Here is a 24,344-nt window from a genome sequence, read left to right as displayed (position 1 = left end):
GCCTCCGGAACCTAGGGAAGCTGTTTTTGACCTCCCAGAGGCTCGAGGAAAGCCTCCGGAGCCCGGGGAGGGCAACCAGCCTCCCCACCGCTGTGGTGAATGCCGACTAGGCTATGCCTACCATGGCCATGCCCACCCAGCAACTGGGCAGAGAACCCCTTGCTAAAATTTTTGAAGCCCACCCCTGTATGCAAACCAATTATGAATACAACGTAAAATAGTAAAATAAGGTGTAATTATATTAGATCTTCAACAGCAAAGAGAAAGGATAAGGGAAAAATCAGCAGCAGAGAGGAAGGATAAGGGAAAAATTTATCCACCTCCTAATTTTATGTTCTGAAACTGAGATTAAATGGGGGAGCTGCTAAATTGAACACAAACTGCGGAAAACAAGAAGGATTTGTACCAATTGCCTTCCAACCTTAGCAATTATCGGGTGTGAAAAAACAAAGCCACACCTGAAGGTTTAATTGAACTGATTTACTGATAGCAATAGCAATAGCACTTAAACTTATATAGCATTTCATAGTGCTTTTACAGCCCTCTCTAAGCGGTTTACAGAGTCAGCCTATTGCCCCCAACAATCTGGATCCTCATTTTATCCACCTCAGAAGGATGGAAAGCTGAGTCAACCTTGAACCGGTCAGGATCGAACTACTGACAGTGACAGAGTCAACCTGCAATGCTGCATTCTAACCACTGCTCCACCAGGGCTTTGCTAAAAATCCATGCAGAGGAATCTTCTCAATTAACAGTACCTGATTAGATAAGGGTCAACAGCACTCAAGGGGGATTGGACCCAGTACAATTGTGGTTACATAATGACTCTAAACGGATCCCTTTTTTTTTTTGGCTTCTCTCCCTGGCTCTACCATTACTTTTCTTACAGCAACTTCTAGATTCTCAGCAAAGATTTTGTTCGCTAGGGAACTCTGGGATCATATGTACAAAGAGCTTCAATTATGCAATCACAGCTGCTTTCTTGAAGTCTTTATCACCTCACACCCATGTATATAGCTGCTTCCTTCATATAGAAAAAAATTACTATCAGTGAGCAATAAAAATTTACTTACCACAATGATTTTTGAACCAAATAGGATTTAAATTGATGGGTGGGCTGATATTAAGGATATGACCGATTTTACTCTTTCTCAAATAAGGAAGGCACAGTTTAGACCTGAGGATATGAACAAACACAAGAAAGATTTGGAACTCTAGTCAAATTTTAACACATTTACCTTTCTACCACTGCTGCTACTCTTGTTCCAGATTGGAGAAGGATGAGTTTAAATTTTATTTTTTAAAAAAAATTAAAATAAGCAGATTCATGATAACTGTTACAGTTTAATAATTAGGAAATAATAGTAAAAATAATTATTTTAGGAGTTCTTTCTAGGCATGAAAGTAAATAAATACCGCAGACAACAAACATTTGAGAGCAGGATGAAAACAAGAGAGCAATCCATTTGTGATATCTTAATAGCAGTAGAGTTTCTCACTTCCTTCTTTCCTCTGGGATCCATGTGTAAGCAGAAACAAAGAACACCAATAACATCTTAAGTAAGAAATCTCTCTTCTAAGTAAGGAGGGAACTTCAATATTGTATGTAAAAGGGGTGTTATTTTAAGTAATTTTCTTTCTATCCTTTCACAATAAAATTTTTGCAACGTATTTGGCATGGGTTTAATGTTTGCCTTGCCCCAATATTCTCTGCCCATAATTGCATGAATGTAAACTTGATCTCCTGCTTCGTTTGGGGAATCAAATCTCTTCTCTGGTTCTGTAACAATTTTCCTCATCCATAGTGGTTTCAACCTTACATTTTTGGAGGCCATGACAAACAAATTAAATTAAAATAAATTAAACAAACAACACAAAACAAGAAAGATCATTGGGGCAGAAATAATAGCATTAAATAAAAGCATGGCCTAACTGTTGGAAAAAGTCCAGTGCAATGCATAAACCATAAATCTATGAAAAGCAAGCAAGCATACTGCAAACCTTTTTCAAGGGAACAGAAATGACAGCCCAACACAATTTCAGATTTCTTTCAAAAAAACTTCCAAAGAAAGAGATGGACAGCATCCATGTTACCTAAACTGCATTGCTGAAAGGAATCTGAGTAAAATTGTGCAAAGTTGCTAAAGATGCTTGAGAATATTTTAGTGGACTGTATAAAGTTACATTAACACAGTCTCCCTCCTCTCCGCAGTTTTCATTCAACAGGAAAAAGATCCCTTCCCTACTTAATATATTGCAAAACTAAAATAAAATTAATATCCAAGATTCCACAATAAAATTATCCATGCTGCTTTTTTTTTTTTACTAGTGATGCATTCTTTGTGACTGAACACAACCATAAGGAGAATGTATCACTAGCACACACACAAAAAATGCCTCCCACACAGAAATACCAAGAAGTGTGAACAAAGTATTAACTGAAATCTTTTCATACAGGAAAGTTATTTTATTTCCAAGATAATTTATTCTGAGAAACATGTAGTCAACATGGTAAAGCCACTATTTTTCTCACTGATAGGCCAATTAACAACGATTTATATTTCTTTTGTACAAAATTATTTTCAGATTTGCAACACTTTTTTTTTAAAGAAACTACTTCCTTTAAGAATTGTGAAAATATGCCTTGTACAATTTGAATGTATTAAGCTACAAAAGAGCACAGACATCAATATATTAAAGATAAAGTATTTTTAGAAACTTAGGTAACAATGATATCTGAAGACACCATTCTTCTATGAACAAAAGATTCCTATATTCTTGCTTGTGAAATGTATCCAACAGCAGTTACACTAGCGAGATTTGTAATACTTTCTTCCCTTATTCCTCTCTGAAAATCTACTCCAAATAGTTAAGAGATGCACTGAACACTTTGGACAGTGGTGGTGTGATGATGGGCTGCAACAGAGGGGGAAAATCAGCAGAGATAACTTTTCTAGAAATCTGGATAGAACTAGGAAGGAGAAAGAGAAGGGCTCTCTGGCAATTCGCCGCAACCAACTTGCCACGGCCAACTCATCATGGCCAACTCGCTGCAGGCAACTTACAAAGAAATAGTGGAGTAGAATCATTAAAGAAAGGATGCAAAATGGGGTGGGTGGGAGGATGAAAGGTGAATGACAAAAATTAAAATAAAGTTTTATTCATTTAAAAAAAATTAAATTGAATTGTTAAATTGTCCTGTGGCAAGTAGTCCCATGACAAGTTGGCCGTGGAGAATTGGCCCTGGTGAGGTGGCCGCAGCGAGTTGGCTGTGGCAAGTTGTCCCATTCCGAAGAGGAAGAAAGCTAAAGATGGGGCCTAGTTAGCATTTAAATAGGAAATTACCAGGAAATAGCAGGGCTTTAAACCACACTGGGAACTGAAAAACATCCTTTAAAAAAATGACAACTACTTTTGGACTATTGCCAAGAAAACTATATGGATGGGTCCAATACAGAAGGCAAAAGGAACGGCTGAAGCGTATAGACTGGCAGATGAAGCCACACAAAGAAAAGGCCCCACAATGTTAACAGAGTTGATTTAACAACCTGGGTGGCCCTTTTATCCAGTCATGAAACAGAACCATTATATCTGAAAATGGTAGTTTCTACAATTCTCCTAAACCTCCATTTCACTTGTAAATTGCCTAAATTTCATGTCTGGGGGTGGAGCAAGGAAGTGTGGAAAGTGTTTCTCCAAAATGTATTTTCATTTATTTGCTGCCAAAATATATTAGTCATCTCACAGCCGCAGTGCAAAGAGTAATGAACAAAAATTAGCTAAAAATACATACAGAAACATCAACAATGAATTAAAGCAATAATTTGACAGCTGTTAACCAGAAATAAGAGAGTTGATTAACAGGCCATATTGCAGAAAATTAAAAATAAAAGGCTCCCAGCAAGAAAAGATCTTTGACTGGCCTCTAAAAGGCAAAACAAAGGCAATATTAAATCAATGTCTCTGGGGAAAATTACTGTAACGCTGGAGAGAAATCACTGAAAAATCCTACCTCTATATAGTCACTTGGTGCCCCTCGGTGAGATTTGGATAAGGACTCTAAAGATTCTAAAGCTCGAATAGAAATACATGGAAGAAGAGACATTTCTTCCAATTCCAAAGCTTCACTTAACAATAGCAATTGGGACTGGCAATTCTGTCTCAAAGCAATGCGGTCATTAAGTGAAGCATCACATGACATGCCTGATATGTGAGTTCCACTCTGGTCAATAATAAGTCAATCACCACAGGTCATTATGCCTAATGTCACATGATTTGCGAATTCCAGCTAGCTTCCCCATTGACTTGCCTGTTGGAAAATGGTTTGAAGGCTATTTTGTGACTGTGGGATACAGGAAGTCCTCCACTTATGATCACAATTGAGTCCAAAATTTCTGTTACTAAGTAAGACAGTGTTAAGTGAATTTTGCCCTTTTTTATGACTTTGCTTGCTATTGTCGTTAAGTGAATCACTGTGGTTGTTAAATTAGTAAAATGGTTAAGTGAATCCGGCTTCCCCATTAACTTTGCTAGTCAGGAAGTCACAAAAGGCGATTGCATGACTCCAGGACACTGCAACCGTCATAAATATGAACCAGTTGCCAGCCATCTGAATTTTCAGTAGGTGACTATGGAGATGCTTCAATGGTTGTATTAAGTGTGAAAAATGGTCATAAGTCACTATTTTCAGTACTGCTGTAACTTTGAACGGTCACTAAATGAACTGTTGAAGTCGAGGACTACCTGTCTTGTCTTCCTAGACCTTCCTAGTTTCTCGATCCTTTTATTTAATTCAGATTCTTTCTAACCAAAAAGTGAAACAGATTCTAGGGAGCAACTGAGTCAACCAGAAACATGTTTCATCTGTAATGTCTCTCATTTAAATGCAGGGGATTTAAAAAAAAAAAAGGGTACATAAATCTCAATATTTCAAAAGATGCATCGTCCGCAATCACTTACGTAAGGTAAGTTCCCCTTGTGTTAGCGCTCATCATAAGGTCCACTTTTTTCGTAGGTGTCTCCAGTGTGCCCGTTAAAGAAATAGCACTCGCGTTGTTCACAAGGACATCAATTCCTAGTTTTAAAAACAAGTCATGTTAATTTCTGAAAATTCATCTTTCAATCTAGCAATTTGTCTGGGGGGAGCTGTTTATTGTTTAAATAGCTTTTAATAAACATGTACGTTTAGTATATACTTCAGGACTGAACACAAGCCGTTACCTCCAAATTTCTGAACAGCCAGGACCACAGCATCCGCAATTTGATCTTCTTCCCTTACATTAACAATACACGGTAAAGCCTTTCCTCCAGCTGCTTCAACTGATAAGAAAATCAATATATATATATATATAGTCAGTCAACTTTCTTTTTAAAAAGTCCGCTGTAAAAAATGCTAATTTAATTGCATTTTGAAAGAAAGAAAGTCTTCAAGCTCTCCAGAGTTTAATGTTACACCCCAAATTTGGAACCATTCAAAATACAACTCTGGGATTACAGAATCCTTAAGAGATTCAACTGTCATAAATCATGATTTCAGTGCTTTTTCCTTTACTTCCTCCTTTTTAGGTTATCCACAGTTTAATGCAAGTTCCAAATATTAAACAATAGTTAACTTTATATACAACGACAGGAAACAAGTTCACGAACTACAACTTATCTATACTTATATGCAGGGGTGAAATGTAAAATTAGTTACTACCGGTTCTGTGGGCATGGCTTGGTGGGGGGGGGGGTGTTTTAATGTGACTGGGTGGGCGTGGGCAACTTTTTTTAAAAAAAAAAAATTTCAAAGCATTTTTTCTAATGCTTTGAAAAGCCTCTGACGATCAGGCAACTCAGGATCGTCAGAGAGGCTTTTTAAAAAATGCTTTGAAAAGCCTGTCTGATGATCAGGCAACTCAGCTGGGATCGTCAGAGACTTTTCAAAGCATTTTTTTTACCACCTCTTCGGCCAAGAGGTTGCAGAAAAAAATGCTTTGAAAAGCCTCTCTGACGATCAGGCAACTCAGCTGGGATCATCAGAGAGGCTTTTTAAAAAATGCCTGACGATCAGGCAACTCAGCTGGGATCGTCAGAGACTTTTCAAAGCATTTTTTTTACCACCTCTTCAGCCAAGAGGTTGCAGAAAAAAATGCTTTGAAAAGGCTCTGACGATCCCAGCGGAGCCCTTTTTTTTTAACTTTTAAAAGCATTTTTTCGTCAGAAGAGGTTGTAGAAAAAATGCTTTTAAAAGTAAAAAAAAAAAGCCTCTGATGATCGTGCGGCTCAGCTGGGCATGGTGGGGGCGGGGCACAGGGATTTTTGCTACTGGTTCTCCAAACCACCCGCCGCCATCGCTACCAGATCAGGCGATCCGGTCCGAACCGGGAGCATTTCACCCCTGCTTATATGTATCGTTATGCTTTTTTCTTGTGAAATTGATAGATGTACTGATGTTTGCCTGTTTGAAATTATTTGTTAATCTATCCAGGGAACTCTGTTTTTTTAGAAAATTAAAAATATAATAAACGAATAAAATAAATCCAAGATGAAAGTTGGGAGGTGGTAGAAGAAGAGAGTAAACTCCAATCTATTTACAGATTCACTGGATGAAGTGGGAATTTTCAAACCCAAAGCTCTGCTTGTGGGCCTTGATGTGATAAAGTCCAGTGATGGTATACAATTATCAAATTGTCAAATTAATACCTATTTTTGTCACTAATGAAGCAGTTATAAGTTTCTCAGAATTGACATCAATCTGAATAGAGAATAGGGTTTCTGCTTTACAATAAAGTAGCTTAAAAATGAAAATACTTAAAACTTTCCTGGGACTAAAGAGCTAAAAACATAGGCAAGAGTTTAAACATCAACACTTCTTACTCTATCTGTACTGCAAATAGTTTGGAGATTTCAATCACCTTAGATGTAGCTCAACACAATATTTCTTGAAAAATGCATTTCCAATTTTGTATTTGGCCTATAGCAGAGTTTGTGGACCAGCGGGAGGGGGGTGGGTAGAGGGGATGGTTTTGCATGCACACACAGCTGGCAAGAGCACACGGAACTCCATTTGCACAAGTGGTGTGCAACCGCGCCTGCTGCTCCCGCAAATGGAGTGTACACACTTGCCTGCTGCTCATGCAAGTGAGTATGCAGGTGTGCACCCTCGCCAGCCGTTTCCCCGGCCTAGTTGCAGTCTCCTCATGGCCCACTAGTGAGCCGTGGCCCACAGGTTGGGGATCCCTGGCCTATAGGACTAATGTTTTATTTTTCTTTTTAGACTAAAGGATTTGTATGCAGGAATTGGGTGGCGATGATATTATATCTCTAGTTGATCTTTCCTCTGGGAACTCACATGGACAGTTTCCTCACAAAACATTCCTCTAAGGTCAGCTGAAATTCCAGTATTGAAATTGGAAATTCCTGGTTTTCAAAATCTGAGCGATGATCCACTTATTGATGAACATCACCGTTTGCTTTCTTCCTGACAACATGTAATCTCGAGATGATCCTGTTGCTGCTCAGTGACCTTGCTTTGTGTTTAGTTTCTTAACTTATCTTAAAAGCTTCTATCTTTGCTAACTGCTTCCTTTATTTGTAAAGCATGAGCTCTTTATCTTTTTTCCTCATAAATATTTGTCATCTCTTGTTTCTTGTGGCTTGGCTTATAGTTACTTTCTCTGATCCCTTTAGCTCGTTTTGATTCAGACTTGGGGATCTGTGAAACCCCATTGGTTTCCCTTATTCCTTGTACTTGGCAGCTCTGAGGCCTAACAGAGAAGGCACACAAGTTTTGTGACCTGGCTGTTAAAAGCTCCTCCTCGGAGCAACTTTCATTTTGCTTGACTAGGATATCATTCTTTCCAAGACTCTGTAGGTTAAACATAGGCTTCCAATTTTGTTTGGATTTTATCAAATATGCATGCTCTAGGTTATCTTATACCCAGCAAGAGTTCTTTAATTAGCATTTTATTCAGTATCTCTGCTCATTCTTTATTAGAAGAAAAAAAATGCTTCTCACTGGTATGGGTGTTATGTCTCTACCCGAAGCCTGGGAGTTTGAGGATTCTGTGTTAGTATTTTATCTGTTCATAGTATTGTACTCTTCTAGACAGGGAGCTCTGATGGCATTTGTGGGATCTGTTGAAGCCACTCTCCCAGTTTAGAAGTCATAGCCCTTGGTGCTCCTAGCCTCACTTGGATTACTTTATCCTTGACTTTACACATCCTCTTGAATTTCTTCTTCAGTTAGTTCTCCAGCTTCTCATACCCCTTCCTAATGCCACTGTCATTATCACCACCAGAGTCTTCTGGTCCTTGTTATTTTTTCTTTTCTTTCTTTTTCTTTCTTTAATTCTTTCCTTCCTTCCTTCCTTCCTTTCCTTCTTTCACTTTCTTTTTTTTTCTTTGTGTGTCTCTCTCACATATACACACACATTTCATCTGAATTTTCCCACAGAAATTCTGTTCATCAGAAAAGGAATCACTTTTTCTGTATGTATTCAACGTTAATAACCCTGATTACTTTAAAATTAATCACGAACTTACTTATAAATCATTATGATATGGCCAAACTGTGGGAAGTTATAGTCTTCAGTTATGTGTAGAGGTGTCTCAGTGGCTAAGATGCTGAGCTTGTCGATTGAAATGTCGGCAGTTCAGTAAGTTCGAATCCTTAGTGCCGCGTAATGGGGTGAGCTCCCGTTACTTGTCCCAGCTTCTGCCAACCTAGCAGTTTGAAAGCATGTAAAAAATGCAAGTAGAAAAATAGGGACCACTTTTGGTGGGAAGGTAACAGAGTTCTTTGCGCCTTTGGTGTTTAGTCATGCCGGCCACATGACCACGGAGAGTCTTCGGACAGCGCTGGCTCTTCGGCTTTGAAATGGAGATGAACACCACCCCCTAAAGTCAGGAACAACTAGCACATATGTGCAAGTGGAACCTTTACCCATTATTGTAGGGGATGCTTTCTAGATATTGTGTAAGCATCCCTTTGTAACTTCTTTGGGTTTATTATTCCTAGTCCTGCCTGAATGAGTTGTTGCAATGTGCATTGTACTGTATGCCTTTTGTTTATAACTACTTGTGATAAAGAGATTTCAGTATTCTATGCCTAGCATAAATTCTTACTGTACACTTTTCTCTACTGTTAATAGTTTTAATAAAGTGACCTGTATTGTTTGTATGCTTATCTTGTTAAATGTATTGATGTTCATCAAATGTATTTAGCATTTGTACCTATTTCCTGAACTGGGAGTTATGGTAGTTAGCAGGAAAAAATTAAATTCCAATAGAGATAATCTCAAGATCATCCTTTCGTCATCCTTTGGTCACCTGAGAACTCCCAGTACAACACCATAAGCATAAATCCACTCTTTGTTCTTTGTTGTAGATCAATAAAACATTGCACAATTAAAATTTAAGAATATTTTAGGCAGGGAGGATGGAGGAGAATAGAGTGGAGGGAAGAATGGCTTTGAGTTATATCAAAGCATTCAGCTCTGGGTTGATTTAAGCAGAAGAGTAAAAGTGAAAATGACTCTTGAGGCAGCAACAGAATTGAAACAAGCCGGCCAAATCTGTCTAACGTTCAATTCAGTTGAAGGATGAAGTTCCCAAATGATTAGAGATTATATCAAGTAGCAGAATTCAGATCACCCATGTCTCTTTCTTAAGGCTTACTTTCTTCTGCAGCAGTATAGATTGTTCCTGGGAGTGTGCGTTGTGGTACTCCCGTCTTAGCAGCTATAACAACATTTGCCCCATCCTTTGCTGCTTTCAAGGCAATTGCTTTTCCAATGCCACGGCTTGCACCTGTTATAAAGAGAGTGCATCCAGCCAACTTCCTAAAAAAAATGAAAGAAAGAAAATTAGAAAATCAGGAATGAAATGACATTTAAACATTAGAAAAATAGTGAATCTTACATCACAATTGTTTCAAGTTGATACATATTTGTAAATTTAAATTTTGCAATTAAATTCAAATCCAATAACCGGGAATATTTTAGAAAAATAATGTTGCATTGTATGTCTACGAACTCCGCATAGGTGTCAAGAAGGGCATCCAGCCAATAAATGCATGTATTGTATGTATTGAGTAAATATGTATATTTTCTTAGATTTTATCATTAACTGCATAGCAAAGAAAACTAATAGTGTCATTTCCAGTAATATTTCCAGGACAATACACTAATTTTGCCACAGGAAGATCACCAAGAACTGCTTTTCCTGCTCATTCCAACTCATCCCAATAGATTTTAAAAAGTTATATCAATACAATACTTACGCAACTAGAGCTGCCTTATAGTTTTGTCACTGGACCACCTAATTCAGCTCTGTGCACTCTGACTGACATCTGCTCTCCTAGTTTTTACATAGGGCTTTCCCCAATCCTACTTAGCAATATTAAAAATTGGACCTGGGACCTTTTGCATGCAGAATATATGGTCAGCTTCTTAGACTTAAGGAGATCTTTGGTTCAATCCTAAACCCAAGAAACATAGGAAATAGTACCAAGAATAATGGGCATGAGTACACATATGCACTGCGAGAAGCTAAATACCAAAAAGCTCTAGGACTGAAAATTAATCTTCATATGAATCTGCTTCTCATTTGCACCTCCACCCAGTATCTTCTATTTTCACCAAATGTAGGCCTAGTTTTCATCAAACCTTACACTTCATTTATTCAAAAATAGGTTCTGCCTTTAAGTCCCGAGTTAACTTTCTCCCAGGGTTAGCGGGATGGATGGTATGGATAGCATGGATGTTAATAACCGTTTTACTCCTTAAAAAATAAAGACTATCCCAACACTATAGGATACATTTAAGATACTGCAAGTTAAAATATAGTTTTCTATAAAATCATAGAGAAAAACTATCTGAGTGGTCACTAAAAGTTGACACCAACTTGACACCATGAGCCACGGTGGCGCAGTGGTTAGAATGCAGTATTGCAGACTAACTCTGCATTCTCACAGCTAGGAGTTCGATCCTGACTGGCTCAAGGTTGGCTCAGCCTTCCATCCTTCCAAAGTCTATAAAATGAGGATCCAGATTGTTGGGGGTAATATGCTGACTCTGTAAGCCGCTTAGAGAGGGCTGTAAAGCACTGTGAAGCGATATATAAGTCTAAGTGTTGCTGATATTGCTATGTGTTGAAGAGTAAAGCTCAAAGTAACCATCATTAAGAGCAACTCTTAACTCTTAAGAATAAGTTCTTAAAAATAACCTAACTCTATAACTTTAACTGAAACTAAGTAGTCCCTATCAATGGAAGGAAGAGATGAGCATAAACTGAAACAGAACATGCGCAGAAGACATTCATAGTGTTCAAAAGGAATGTTATCTCAATGTTCTCCATTAAATCTCATAAACAAAGGATAAAATTATTGGAGGGCTATGAGAATAAGCTGTAGCTTGGGATCAATTTGTCAAAGCTCCTGTACCTGCAGTTATGAATGTATAGGAAGTTAGCACTCACCCCTCTCCTAGAAGAATGAAATATTCTAGGAAATATTAAAAAGGCAGAATATTATATTTCCCTGGATGAGAAAGGGAGAAACATGTTTTTTAGGCTAGAAACAGACTCACTCTTAATAGTCCCCACACTCTCAATAGCCCACAGCAGATGTCAGCACTTAAGCGATATCTATTCATAAGCAAATGCCCTCACCCAAGATAGGATTAGCCCTCTACCCATCTAGCAACAGAATTCACCAGAACTCAGCAACAGAACTCACCAAAATCACTTGCTGGGTGATCTTGGTCATCACCCAGCAAGATTCAACCAAGCTTGGGACTCAAAAGCAATACAAAGTTACCCCTGCATGGCCCCATGGAAGTCTGACAACCAATCAGAATACAAGCTCAAATTCAAAGCCCAACAGATGGTATAAATCTCTTTCTCTCTCACACACACTCATGTGCCTTTTAGCCCAGGACCTCAAAACCATGTGGTCCTGTCCACTATTAAACTATTTTTTCAAGCAGTCTTCATGTTTCCAGTGTCTTTCTCCCCACTTGGAACTGAACCCAGATGGACATTTCTTCCAACAAATGCAAAGAAATCCAAAGCATGACTGATTCCCTGAAACAGCATGTACGAACTACTCATCTTTGAAAATACTGGAGAGACCATGTGTGCATTACAAGGATTTTTCCAGAACAATAACTATTTTTACCATATAACACTTTTTTTTTAAAGGGGCCTATTTTGTCTGTCCATAGATTTCAGAAGGGTTTCTCTCAACTATTTGAACAGTTCCTTTAATTAATAAGACTTGTTAGAGACTTTTTAACAGCACTTAAATATACTTAAATAATTTTATTTTAGTGCCTTTGCAGTAAAATTGCAATAAAGATAACAAGATAAATAAGATTTTTTAAAAATAGTTCTTTTATGGTTTCATTTTGCTCAAGGCATCCAACCATGAGTGATAAAAAAGACCAGTAGAGATTAATTAATTTTATGTAGGAGAAGGCATGTAAGAGTTTGATGACTGTCTATGTACACTGTTTGAATGAGAAAAATATCAAAGCTGCCAAAAAAAGAGAGAGACCTGGAACTATAAGATACTCTCCCTCACCACATCAAACCTTTACTTTCTAGATCACCAATGAACAGGCATAAAAAGGTTTTCATTAAAAATAGCCGATCAGAGCAACAATGAAAATAATGTAGAATTTGCTTCTGCAACAAACCTCCATTTCTTCATTGAAATGAATAATTTATTTCAGCAGAACACAATCCATCTACAAAAGCATCTATCGGGGGCCAATGATAAAACATATAAGAAAGTAATTTAAACATTGTCATGCAAAATGTCCAAATAAATTGTTTGCCTGAGTTTTATGGTTGGAACAATATCCCTAATGATCCCACAGAAGGAAGGATTTCCCTTACTGAAACAACTGATAAAAATGATGCATTATTAAAAATTTAGCAGTTTTAAAACTTGTAAAAACGTATTTTTACAAGTTAATTAATTAATTAATTCGAAATGCTGGCTCGTCTAGGTGACTTTATCCTCTGTATCTAAAATGAGAAGAATTTTAGAACTAGATAAGGAGCTAATCCAGGCAGTTGGCAGAGTCAAGACTGACTTGAAGGTACACACCCACACACATAGCATTTTAAAACCAATAACGTAGTAGAAGTGTTTATTTGATGGAATAGATGAACTTGTCACTGCCAGAATCTACGTATGTTTATTTATTGTGTCCATTGTGCAGTAATATGTCTCACATCTATAACTCTGGGCAGGTCCCAACAATAAAAACATCAACTGAAAAAGTAAAAAATATAGGCAGAACCAGCCAAAACATATAAAACCACAGTGGCTTCTGGAACTTCATTTTCAGTGCTCCAGAGCAAAATAAATGGAAATGGCTCTTTTATTATTGCTACTGCAAAGTTCATAAGAAATATAGAGTCAGCCCTTGAAAAGAAAAATAAAAAAATGACAAATTCCAAGGACAACCAAAAAAAGCACTACCACCAACTCATTTTCTTGCCAATACTTTCACCTGAAAGTCATACCAGCAACCTGATGAAAGCATGATATGAATTCCGAAGCAATATCTTCTTCTTTAAAACTTAAAAAAGATTCTCCCCCCGCCCCCTTTGTTTATAATGTTTCATCCAACCAGCCAAGTCTGAATCTGTCTCCTCTTTCCCTGCCTTTATCTTTCTCTTCAACTAGAATAGGTCAAATCTCAGGGTTTTTTCCAAATTACACTTCTGCTTCGGGCTTACATTTCTTTTATCTGACCATTGCCTTACTATTGCAACTCCTCCTCCTGTCCCTTAAGGCTAATTTCATAATCCATTACATGAGGCTTTAAATAAGAAGCAAGGACAGGGATCTAAAACACTAGTAGCCAAACTCGCGACTACCCTGGTGTCCATTTCATCAGGACCAACCAGTGGTGAAATCCTCTGCAGGTTGCCACCAGTTCGCTGCCCAAATGCACGCTTCACGCAGAAAAAGGAGCCTTTTGAAGGTAAGTAGAACAGCGAGTGGGGGGGCAGAATAGCTGTGCCACGCAATTTAGATTGGCTAGAAAGCAGGATTTCCTGTTTTCTAGCAAATATAAATTGCGCACCACAGCTGTTTTTTTTTTTACTACCGGTTCACCCGAACTGGTAGCTTTTATTACTACTGTGTTTCCCTGAAAATAAGACCCTGTCTTATATTTTTTGAACCCCGAAATAAGTGCTTGGCTGTATTTTTGGGGAGGTCTTATTATTTTGGGGTGCGTGGAGCAAGATGGGGCTCCTGTTGCTGTCTTACCTGATTTCCAGCTCTGCGTTTAAATATTTTCAGGGAGGGCTTATTTTCGGGGGGGGGAAGCTTATTTTAGGGCATGTGCTCAAAAGTCTGATTGGGCACATGCTATCAGGGGATGTCTTATTTTCAGGAAAACAGGGTACCGGTTCGTCTGAACCGGTGCAAACCGGTAGCATTTCACCCCTGGGACCAACCTATTCAAACTCCTCCCAGATAATTGGCAAGATCTCATTTCAGGCAGTTCAATTCAATTCTGTACAAATCCAAGTGATTTTATCTGAGAGACACCTAGAATAATCCTCATAATGGCCCCTAAATTCTCCCCCAAGCTTTCACTGCCCAGGAGTGACTGGATCACTTTGACCAGAATCACAGACCAGTTATCTATAGGTACCCTTGTTGCCTAAGAAAGACTCTTACCTTTGCTGTTTGTTTTCCTCCGGTGAGCATGAATGTGCACAGAATCCTTAAAGTGCAATACCACCCAAGTGGCGAGTAAGGCCTCAATCATCCCAGGAATAACCCTAAGCTTCTTCTGGAACCTTGTAGCATGTCTAGCATGGACAAATCAAATAGGGAAGCCTCTCTGGAGAGGCGTACAATCTCAGAAAACTCCAAGCCCAATGGGAAGCAATATTTTCACAAGGGATAAATAATATCCTCCAAATGCAGCCACTATTCCAAGATAAAAATAAAGTACAATGTGTGGCAGGTCTAAGACAACTCTCTATGGCCAATTCTCCGTGGCCAACTTTCCGCAGGACAATTTGCCGCGGAACAAGAGTTACACTAATATCGAAGAAGTGGTGGCATGGAATCAATAAAGAAAGAATGTCAAAGGAGATACAAAATGAAATGTGAATGACCAAAATTAAAATAATTTTTAATTATTTTAATTAAATTGAATTGTTGAATTGTCCTGCAGCAAGTTGGCTGTGGCGAGTTGTTCCAAGGCAAGTTCGCTCTGGTGAGTTGACCCATTATGTGTGTGGCAAACAAACCTTAGCAGTTCAGGTAGGGAAGTTGCCATATAGCAGGAAGGCTGGTAGATGAGCTACAGTCCCTTCTAAGCCCTGCAGCCAAAACTTCACAATACTTCACTACCAGCTACCTGTTGAGCAGCACCTCTAGAAGCTGCCAGGATCTTGTGGATAACAATGAATATATTGCCAGCCCAGGGTTCACAGACATGAAACCCAAAGGGTTATAGTAACCTCTCCCTCCATCCCCAGACAGGTTTCAGAAATGCAAGCAAAGGTAGCCTTCCTTCATTAGATGTGGATGAAGGAATCGTGTTACAGGTTGTTCAATATTAAGTACCAACAATTAGAAAACAGAGACCACCCAAATCTCCTGTTCAACATCTTATCATTGCCAGCTCCACAAATAGCAAGGGCAGGAATACTTCAATGCTGATCTATCCAGGTCTAAAGTGGCAGATGAAATTGGCAAGATGGCTATAAGGCATGCAGTCAGATCAGTGGCAGCCCTTTGACACATGTCTCTGCATTGTAATAAAACCGTGAGATAATTACTGTGAGAGCTGAAACAGTCGGATCCAATTTGTTTTGTGTTCAACCCGTCTACAATGAACTTTGTACAATGCTTAGAAATACTGAAAACTCACAATTAGAGTTCAATTACAGCAAGGAGTGGGAGGACAAAATATATCAAGGGCAGCTGCTCATGCAACATGTTTCAAGGAAGCTATTTCCCAAGGGAAAATTGTTATGCTCTTAATTAAAAAGAACCAACTCTACTTGGTACTTTTCCAATGTACGTCTAAGAGATTATAGTTTAGATAGGCTACAAAGAGAGAGAGAAAATGACAGAAACAGTCCAGAAATCAGTTATTGTTTTTACCTTTCACATATTTCATTCACAACAGAAGGATAATCTCTCAATCTTCCTTTAACTGAATATTCCAGAAGTGCTCCAAAAAATTTGCAAGTGCCAGCATGATGTCTGCCATGTAAGTATTTTTTAAAAAACCTGTAGTATTTTGGTTTTAGAGGTGTCCTATGTCAAGGTATTTACAAACATCTTCCTTGCTGCTCAGGAAACTTCATTCCACATCACATTTTAATTCCTTAAAGATTAATTTTAAAAAATTGAACAGAAGCTAGCATGCTGCTATGCAAAATTCCCTCCTACATATCTCTACTCCCAAGAATGCTTCTGAAGGATTCTTAGGTGGCTGGCTGAAGTTTAATACTATCAGCTCCCCAAAGGAAAGTAAACTGAAGTAATAAAGAACATATATGAAAGACTAGAGCTCATGAGGAGAGCAACTTCATCTTCTTCTTTCTGGTAAAGTGAAACCTTTGGCCTCCATATAATGTGGAACGCCCACAACATGTCCTCACAATTCATAAGCACTTAGCTCATAAAGGTTGGCCTACTTTATCTTAGAGTCCTCCCTCAAGTTACTAAAGACTTTTGGCAAGGAGTAAAGAGCCAACAATAAAGCTATATTTTTATACTAACAGAACTCCTATGCAGGCATTCAGCTCCTGAAAGACTCAAGAACTGTGCACCCTGCATCCATCCTCATCTTTTAAACACTGAATAGAAAGATCTGAAGAAAGATCATTAACTTTGTACAAAATGTTTGAGGAAGGCATTTCAGAAGGGAAGACATGGCTGCTTTGAAAGCCACTTGTTCCCTGGGATCACCAGTGAAACAAAGCAGTTGGGGTAAGTGCACATATGTGGAAACAACTGAAGAAAGACTTTGAACTATCCCCCTTCTGAGCATTCCAGAAATTACAAAGTCTTTAATGTATCAAAGACTGCTTTGCTTCAATAAACCTATTTCACAAAGCCACCCTTTAAAATGCCTTGCGAAGCCCAGAAAACTTATTTGGGCAAACACAATTATAGATCTCCATTCTACATTCAGCCTAATATCATAACAATCCCAATTAAAATCTTCCTGATTAATCCATGCAAATCAGCCACATCAGGGGGCTTTCTTACTAACTACACCATTCACTGTATTCCTATATGCAAACAATTTTAATTGTTTGCTTTAAGTTATTGGGTTTTTTTGGAATCAAAAAACCTTTGTGTGCATTAGAATATGACAGTAGTTCTAGCTGAGATCAAAACTTCCTCTACAATGGTAACAGGTTTCCAACATAACTAGCCAGCCAATAGTCCAAGATTTACTGTTTTTGAATGAACAGATGTTGTCATCCTAAAGGTCTAAACAGCCTTGACCCAACTCAGCTTTGACTTAAGCTTTTCCAGCCACAGAATTCAAGCTCTCCATATCTTGCTTGATTCTGAGTAGCTCAGTACAATATACAAGTTTCACGATTTGGAACTTTTTGCATTCGGGAGGTGGGGATCGTCGAAAAGTTTGTTCCCTACCCTCGTAAGGGTTTCCAGATAAAGAGTAAGACACTAGGCTATTGCATCAAAGCCAAAACTCTTGGATTTCTCTTAAACCAAATCACATCAGCTTCCACGGATCCACCTGCGCGGGAGAATGTGAAGTGTCACACATATTTCGTTGGTTCCAACGATACTGTTGCGAGAAGTGTCTCTAGAGAATTTCAGCAAAATCAAGCCGTTGTCAGTAACATAAAGTAGATCAGGTTGGCCACTTGTCATCCTTTTACAATCCAAGCCCCGTGAAATCACTTTCACCCAGATCATCGGAAACCCCGAGGATCACCTCTTGGGCAAAGCAAGTTCCCAAGGAAGAAGAAAGACCCCCAACCACCCACCCACCCCCGATCCGTGATCTCTGACTTACCCCGTATTGGGCAGCATGGCCAGGTCCGACGAAAGTTAAAGCGGGGACCGCCGGGCAGATTTCAGGCCCGGGTGGGACGGGACAGCGCCTTGGTGCCTCGCAAGGCCGCTCAGATTCCTACACTTGCTTAGATTTAGAACCTTCAACCAGAGCAAAAGAGGCGCAACAATCGAAATCGATCCCTCAGACCCCGCCCCTCTCGCTTGCCACGCGGGAAAGAGAAGCCTCGTCTTCAGCCCCGCCCCTCGCCAGGCTTCACTAGTCTGACCCCGCCCCCCGGAACCCGCTCTTGCGTCATTGACTCAGCCCCTCATTCTGCGCGTCCTTAGCAACCGCTCACTCAACCAACGCTCGGGAACGCCGCCTGTCCGGGTCACGTGATTCAGTGAAGCGATTGGCGGGACGGGGAGGGGACGGTTCCCCGCCTTTTCTTTTCGTCTTTAACGGTTGGGTTGAGACGGTCGCCCGAAGGACGGGCGGGAAGATTTTTCTTCGTACGCGGCTGGGTTTTCTTAGACCTTCTGTCGCTGTTTTTTTTTTTCCACCAAGAGCGAATCTCATCAAGATATTGTGTAAGACGCTTATTGTGAAGCCAAGAATTTGAAGCCATGAGTGGGTCGTTTAGTAACTTTATTCTTAAAGGCGATGCGTCTTATCGCGAGTGGCGGATATGAGGTCCTCGAGATAAATAACGACCGAAACTCCTTATGATTGAATTTGCCAAGAGCATGGATTTGGCCTCTCGTTTGAAAGAAAAATATCAAAATGTCAAACAATTAACTAATTAGAAAAAAAAACCTTTCACAATGACAGGTGAAAGAGTTAGTAACTAAACGGGGGGGGGGATCACCTTTTCAAGTTTTGCCTTAAACTTGTAATCCTAGCTATTGGACTTTGTAATTCATGATCTAAGGTTTTTTCATAGTATGCAAACACAACCAGGTGTGGCTTATTTAGTAAATGATTACTTCATTTTGTTCTTCCCATAACGCCAATGGACAAAAGTCACCCTTCCACTAAGCTTCCATGGCTGAAGAAGATCCACATGCTAGTCCAATATCTTAATCACAACATTCTACTCGGCAAGAAATGGTTTGCTGAAGAGTAGGATGATGGAGCTGCACCGCTTGACTTTCAAAGGTACTAGGGAGAAACCAGAGCATGTTCACAATACAATAACCAGAATCAAAACAGAGCTGGAAAGGACCTTGAAACAGTGGTGAAATCCAAATTTTTTTTACTACCGGTTCTGTGGGCGTGGCTTGGTGGACATGGTGTGGTTTGGTGGGCATGTCTTGGGCGTGGCAGGGGAAGGATACTGCAAAATCTCCATTCCCACCCCACTCCAGGAGAAGGATACTGCAAAATCCCCATTCCCTCCCCACTCCTGGGGCCAGCCAGAGGTGGTATTTGCCGGTTCTCTGAACTGCTCAAAATTTCCGCTACCGGTTCTCCAGAACCTGCTGGATTTCACCCCTGCCTTGAAGGCCTTCTAGTCCAGCCCCCTGCTCAAGTAGGAGATCCAACACCATTTCAGACGTGGCTGTCCAGTCTCTTCTTAAAAACCTCCAGTGATGAAACACCTCCAACATCTGAAGGCAAGCTGCTCCACTGTTTAATTGTCCTCATTGTTAGGAAGTTTCTCCGCAATTCCAGCTTGCTTCTTTCCTTAGTTAGTTTCCACTCATTGTTTCTTGTCCTGCCTTCTGGTGCTTTGTAGAATAATTTGACAACTCCCCTCACCTATTCAAATACTGGAATACTGCTATCATGTCCCCCAGTCCTTTTCTTTAGACTGTCACTAGCCAAACCCAAATCCTGCAACCGTTCTTCATAAATAAACAATCCTTTTTTCTTGAGTTGGTTCTTTTATACATAACATTATATAAAATATATTTAGTTGGCATATCATTTACACTTGCAAATAATGTTTTCATCAACTTAATGATTATAATTCCACTTCTCAGACATATTCTGAAGCTTTTATATCATTAACAAAAAGAGAAGACCCAGCTATCAGGCTTGCAAATTAAGCCACAAGGAGAAAGAGGAGATAAATTGTTGACTCAGCCTTCCACCCTGAGTCGAAGGTTGACTCAGCCTCCTATCCTTTTGAGGTGGGTACAATGAGAAACCAAATTGTTGGGGGGAATATGCTGACTGTAAACCGCTTAGAGCTGTAAAGCACTGTAAAGCGGTATATAAGTCTTATTGCTATTGCTATAAATAAAGGAAATTAAAACCTGTTCTCCAGTATTCAGTTAAGCACTGCACACCTCCCTTGTCTGCATCATCAACTGCTTTCTTGTCTCCCTTATGGATCATATTGTCCTGATTTGTGGGTATTCTGAACATAGAGGTGAGATTATTGATCTTTCCTTCTAGCTTTGCTTTACCTCTTCACCATACAGTAGAAAAATATTAACTGGGGCACAGCAATCTGATTGGGTAGCTCTGTTGTTGTTGCACAATTATGCAATTTGGGAACTCTCTTTGTTTCACTGCATGTCCCTCTAACGGCAACTCAGAAATGCCTTATTGTTTGTCACCAAAGGCTCTTTTAAAATTTGTAGCCATGTTAGATTTTTAGGACATCTCAAACTATTCTGAATATAAGTACATTCTAATGGATAATTAGCAGTCCCAGGTCAGTCAGTCACCCTCAGAGCTGGGACTGGAACAGGGGTGAAATCCAGAAGGTTCTGGAGAACCGGTAGCAGAAACTTCAAGCAGTTCAGAAAACCGGTAGCGGAAATTTTCAGTAGTTCGGAGAACTGGCAAATGCCACCTCTGGCTGGACCCAGAGTGGGGTGGGATTGGAGATTTTACAATATCCTTTCCCCAGGAGTGGGGAGGGAATAGGGATTTTGCAGTATCCTTTCCCTGCCACGCCCAAGCAGCTACACCACACCCACCAAGCCAGAACTGATACTAAAAAAAATTGGATTTCACCACTGGACTGGAATATTTGGCAATGGTCATTAGAGCCTTGGTGACACAGTGGCCAGAATGCAGTATTTCAGGGTAACTGCCCACAGCCTGAAGTTTGATCCTGATGGGCTCAAGGTTGATTCAGCCTTTCATCCTTCTGAGGTCGATAAAATGAGAGACTATTGGGGACAATGTGCTGACATTGTAAACAGCTCAGAAAGGGCTGTAAAGTACTATGGACTGGTATATAAGTCTAAGGGCTATTGCTGTTGCTGTTCATGCCAACTGCAAGAAGAAAATGCTCCGGTAGAACCCTGGTTGCATCACCATCAATAACCTTAGAAATATCTGCTAGAGTTATCAGAATACAACAAAAGCAAACAAACATACTTGGCAACATCTTGAAAGCCTTATATGACCCAGTTCCTGGATATCTTAGTTATCCTTTTATCTCTAGATAGATAATACATCTTTGCCTGTTCCAAGGATATTCTGCCCCTCCATCCTGAGTGACTAGAGAGCAGCTGAATGTCCCCTCCTATTAAGAGGTATTTCGGGAAGATAAATGAGAGGGGCATGGAGTCAGATATTCTTGGCTGACCCTTCCTTTGAAACTACTTACGATTCAAGGCAACAATTACCTCTCCTCTTTATGGGTTTATAGATAATGGTTAAAGCCAAGCTGTTCTGGAAAGCTTTTGGAGAGTAAACAGCTAAAGTTAAGATCTGCAATATTGTGATACTGGTTTTGTTTGTTTTGTATTCTATTGCATTTGTATTGTAGTCTCATTTTATTTTGAAGAAAACGAAGGAACAGTTGTATGAAACTGAAATGTGGCCCGCTTTTTAAGATCTTATTCATCTCTTAATTTAAATAAATACATGGACAAAACCACTGTTTGCATAGCAGTTTGCGCAAAAATGGAGTGCAATTCAGAGGAGGAAGATCACCACATTACTGAAACAATGATTGTTGGATTTCAGTTTACAGAAAAGAGGAACCGGACTTAATAGATTTTAGTAAGATTTTTCATAGAAATTTTGAACTGTGAAATGAGAAATTCTAAGGCTCTGATTTACTGACAGGATAGTAACGCAATGATAGGAATGTTTCATTTTTTAGGATCTGTGAAGGGGACCATCTCACCATCCTTTTGGTAGGACGGGAGTAGACAGTGTATGCACAGAGAATAAAATGTGCTGATTCATACTTTCTGTTGCAAGTAAAAATAGCAAAAAAAAATGTTGAGCATGCAACCCTCACACCATAAATTTTAGATAAGGTTAGTTTGGTTAGGGATTAGTATTCCCTCAATGGAAAATTGAAACTTTGTAAATAAAAAGCAAATAACTTAAACCAATGCTAAACACAACCTTTTGCTTTGGTTTTAAACTCTTGTAGCTTCAGGAATCTTATGATTTGTTACTAGCTTCTTTTTTTCTTTTATTTAATTCAGTTTATTTTTTAAAAAAAACATTTTAGGTTATAAAATAAGATACAAAATATAAAAGTAAACAGGAAGGCGGGGGAAGAGAAGTGAGGAAGGGCTGGGAAAAGGAAAAAATGTTGACTTCTTACTCTCTCTGTTGCAGTAAAATAAAGCATTAACATCAAACCACAACTTTTTGTTTTTTTCATAGTAATATAAACTAGCCATTTTGTATGCTTTGTATAAGCATCTATCAATCTAATTGGTAAAACCCAAAATCAAAGTTTCATTTTTTCCACCTCAAGCACAAAGTTCAAAAGCAGTCTCCATGTGGAAACAAAGATACTTATATTTATATATTATATATATTAATATATATTATATATTAATACATTTATTATATATTATATATTAATACATTTAGTCAAAATGATCAATTTAGCCATTTCTGCCAACTCCATCAGCTTCTGCAGCCATTCGTCCATGGTGGGAATCAAAGTGTCCTTCCATTTTTGTGTATACAGTAGTCTTGCTGCTGTCAACGTATATAAGATCAAAGTTCCAAATTTTTTATCCATGTCTTTTTCCATTAAACCCAAAAGAAAAATTTCTGGTTTCATCTTTATCTTCATTTTAAGAATTTTCTGTATTCAAATATGAATCTTACTCCAAAATTTCTTTGCTTTATTACATGTCCACCATAAATGATAGAAAGTCCCTTCTTTACTTTTACACTTCCAGCATTCATTTGAAGTATCTTTATACATTTTAGATAACTTATCTGATGTTAGATACCAGCGATACCTCATAACATTTTTCTTTACACTTTATTTGATTCAGTTTAGAGTCTACTTGACTTCTTGGGCATTGTTTCAATTTGTTTATTTGTTTGTTAAAGAAAAAAATGAACTATCAAATATAAGTTTCAGTCAATCACATTTGACCCTTTGGGGGCAAAAGCGCAAATACCATATTCAAAAGACATAAAGTAAATATTTTATTTTTCAAAATTTTTAGTAAAATGGGCATGTTCTAAAAGTATTAATGTGAACCATAATTATCTCAGAAGATAAAAATATACATATCCCTTCTAGAGTTCCATACTATTAAAATGATCAACTGCAGGTTATTTTTTCCCCTCAGGAAGGTTACGGCCTGTTGACTGAATTATACAGAAGAATGAAGGAGAAATGCAGCTGAAGGAATCATGGCACCTCAAGCCAATTTGCAAAAAGACGTAGGGCCTGAACCAGTCTAGTAGAAAAAAACTGAGTTTTCCATCAGTTCCTAATCTACATTTACTTACTGCAGGCCTTTGGTGAACTAATAATTAACTGTTACTTGAAGGCATTAGGGATGTAGGGAACTTTTAAATTCAGTTCAGGTAATAAGAAATAGAAGGAAACTGCTGCTCATCTAATGAAGATTTTTGAAATGAATGAATGTAAAATGTGTAGAAATATGCTAAAAGACATGGATTTCTTAATCATTGATAAATGTCAACAGGGGACCATTACTTTCACTACTCTGAGATTAATAATATAATAATAATAATAATAGTAATAATAATGAGTTCCTAGCTAATTAGATATATGGCAGAATCCTGATAAACATTCAGTTCTATGAAGAAGAATTTGAAGAGTGTGCTTGTACTATCTAAGAAAACATTGTCTGCTAGGGTTTACTATGCCATGCTTCACCGCATGTGCATGCACACCAGGGAGCTGCTCTTCCGGTTTCTGGTGCTCCCGCACAAGTGAAGACCAGCTGGCCCAGAAGAGCAATGGGCAATGGCTGGTGTGCCCAGAGAGATGGCTCTGCGTGCCACTTCCAACACAAGTGCCATAAGTTCACCATCACGGCTCTATGGGAACTGGAAAACATGACCGTAAAACTAGACAGTTTTCATCTTAATAAAATTTGAAATAGATTTAAATAGTGAATAAACGTT

At 38.8% G+C, this 24,344-nt stretch overlaps 1 protein-coding gene and 1 long non-coding RNA gene across 4 annotated transcripts in view; one reads left to right on the top strand and one right to left on the bottom strand.

The window, feature by feature from the left end:
- The window catches only part of HSDL2 (hydroxysteroid dehydrogenase like 2), a 34,521-nt gene extending 16,204 nt beyond the window's left edge, over positions 1 to 18,317 (bottom strand). The window contains exons 1-5 of the mRNA XM_034410599.3: positions 18,033 to 18,317; positions 9,661 to 9,824; positions 5,221 to 5,319; positions 4,960 to 5,074; positions 1,074 to 1,177 (exon numbers count right to left, since the gene is read on the bottom strand). Coding sequence (XP_034266490.1) covers positions 1,074 to 1,177; positions 4,960 to 5,074; positions 5,221 to 5,319; positions 9,661 to 9,824; positions 18,033 to 18,049 — 499 coding nt within the window. The 5' untranslated portion in view covers positions 18,050 to 18,317. The remainder of the gene's footprint in view (positions 1 to 1,073; positions 1,178 to 4,959; positions 5,075 to 5,220; positions 5,320 to 9,660; positions 9,825 to 18,032) is intronic.
- Positions 18,318 to 18,422: 105 nt separating this feature from the next.
- On the top strand, positions 18,423 to 23,622 carry LOC117662003 (uncharacterized). 3 transcript variants are annotated; one of them, XR_004590224.3, is made up of 4 exons: positions 18,423 to 18,604; positions 19,038 to 19,172; positions 21,421 to 21,511; positions 23,537 to 23,594. It is a non-coding gene; the product is annotated as an uncharacterized LOC117662003 (long non-coding RNA). The 3 variants fall into 3 exon arrangements; XR_004590225.3 differs by lacking the exon at positions 21,421 to 21,511 and having other exon boundaries at positions 23,537 to 23,622; XR_004590223.3 differs by lacking the exon at positions 23,537 to 23,594 and having other exon boundaries at positions 21,421 to 21,693.
- The last annotated feature ends 722 nt before the right edge of the window (positions 23,623 to 24,344 follow it).

This window comes from Pantherophis guttatus, chromosome 2, assembly GCF_059756535.1.
Source record: "Pantherophis guttatus breed Tessera chromosome 2, ASM5975653v1, whole genome shotgun sequence".
Lineage (NCBI taxonomy): Eukaryota > Metazoa > Chordata > Lepidosauria > Squamata > Colubridae > Pantherophis > Pantherophis guttatus.
This window is presented reverse-complemented; position numbering and strand designations above follow the sequence as displayed.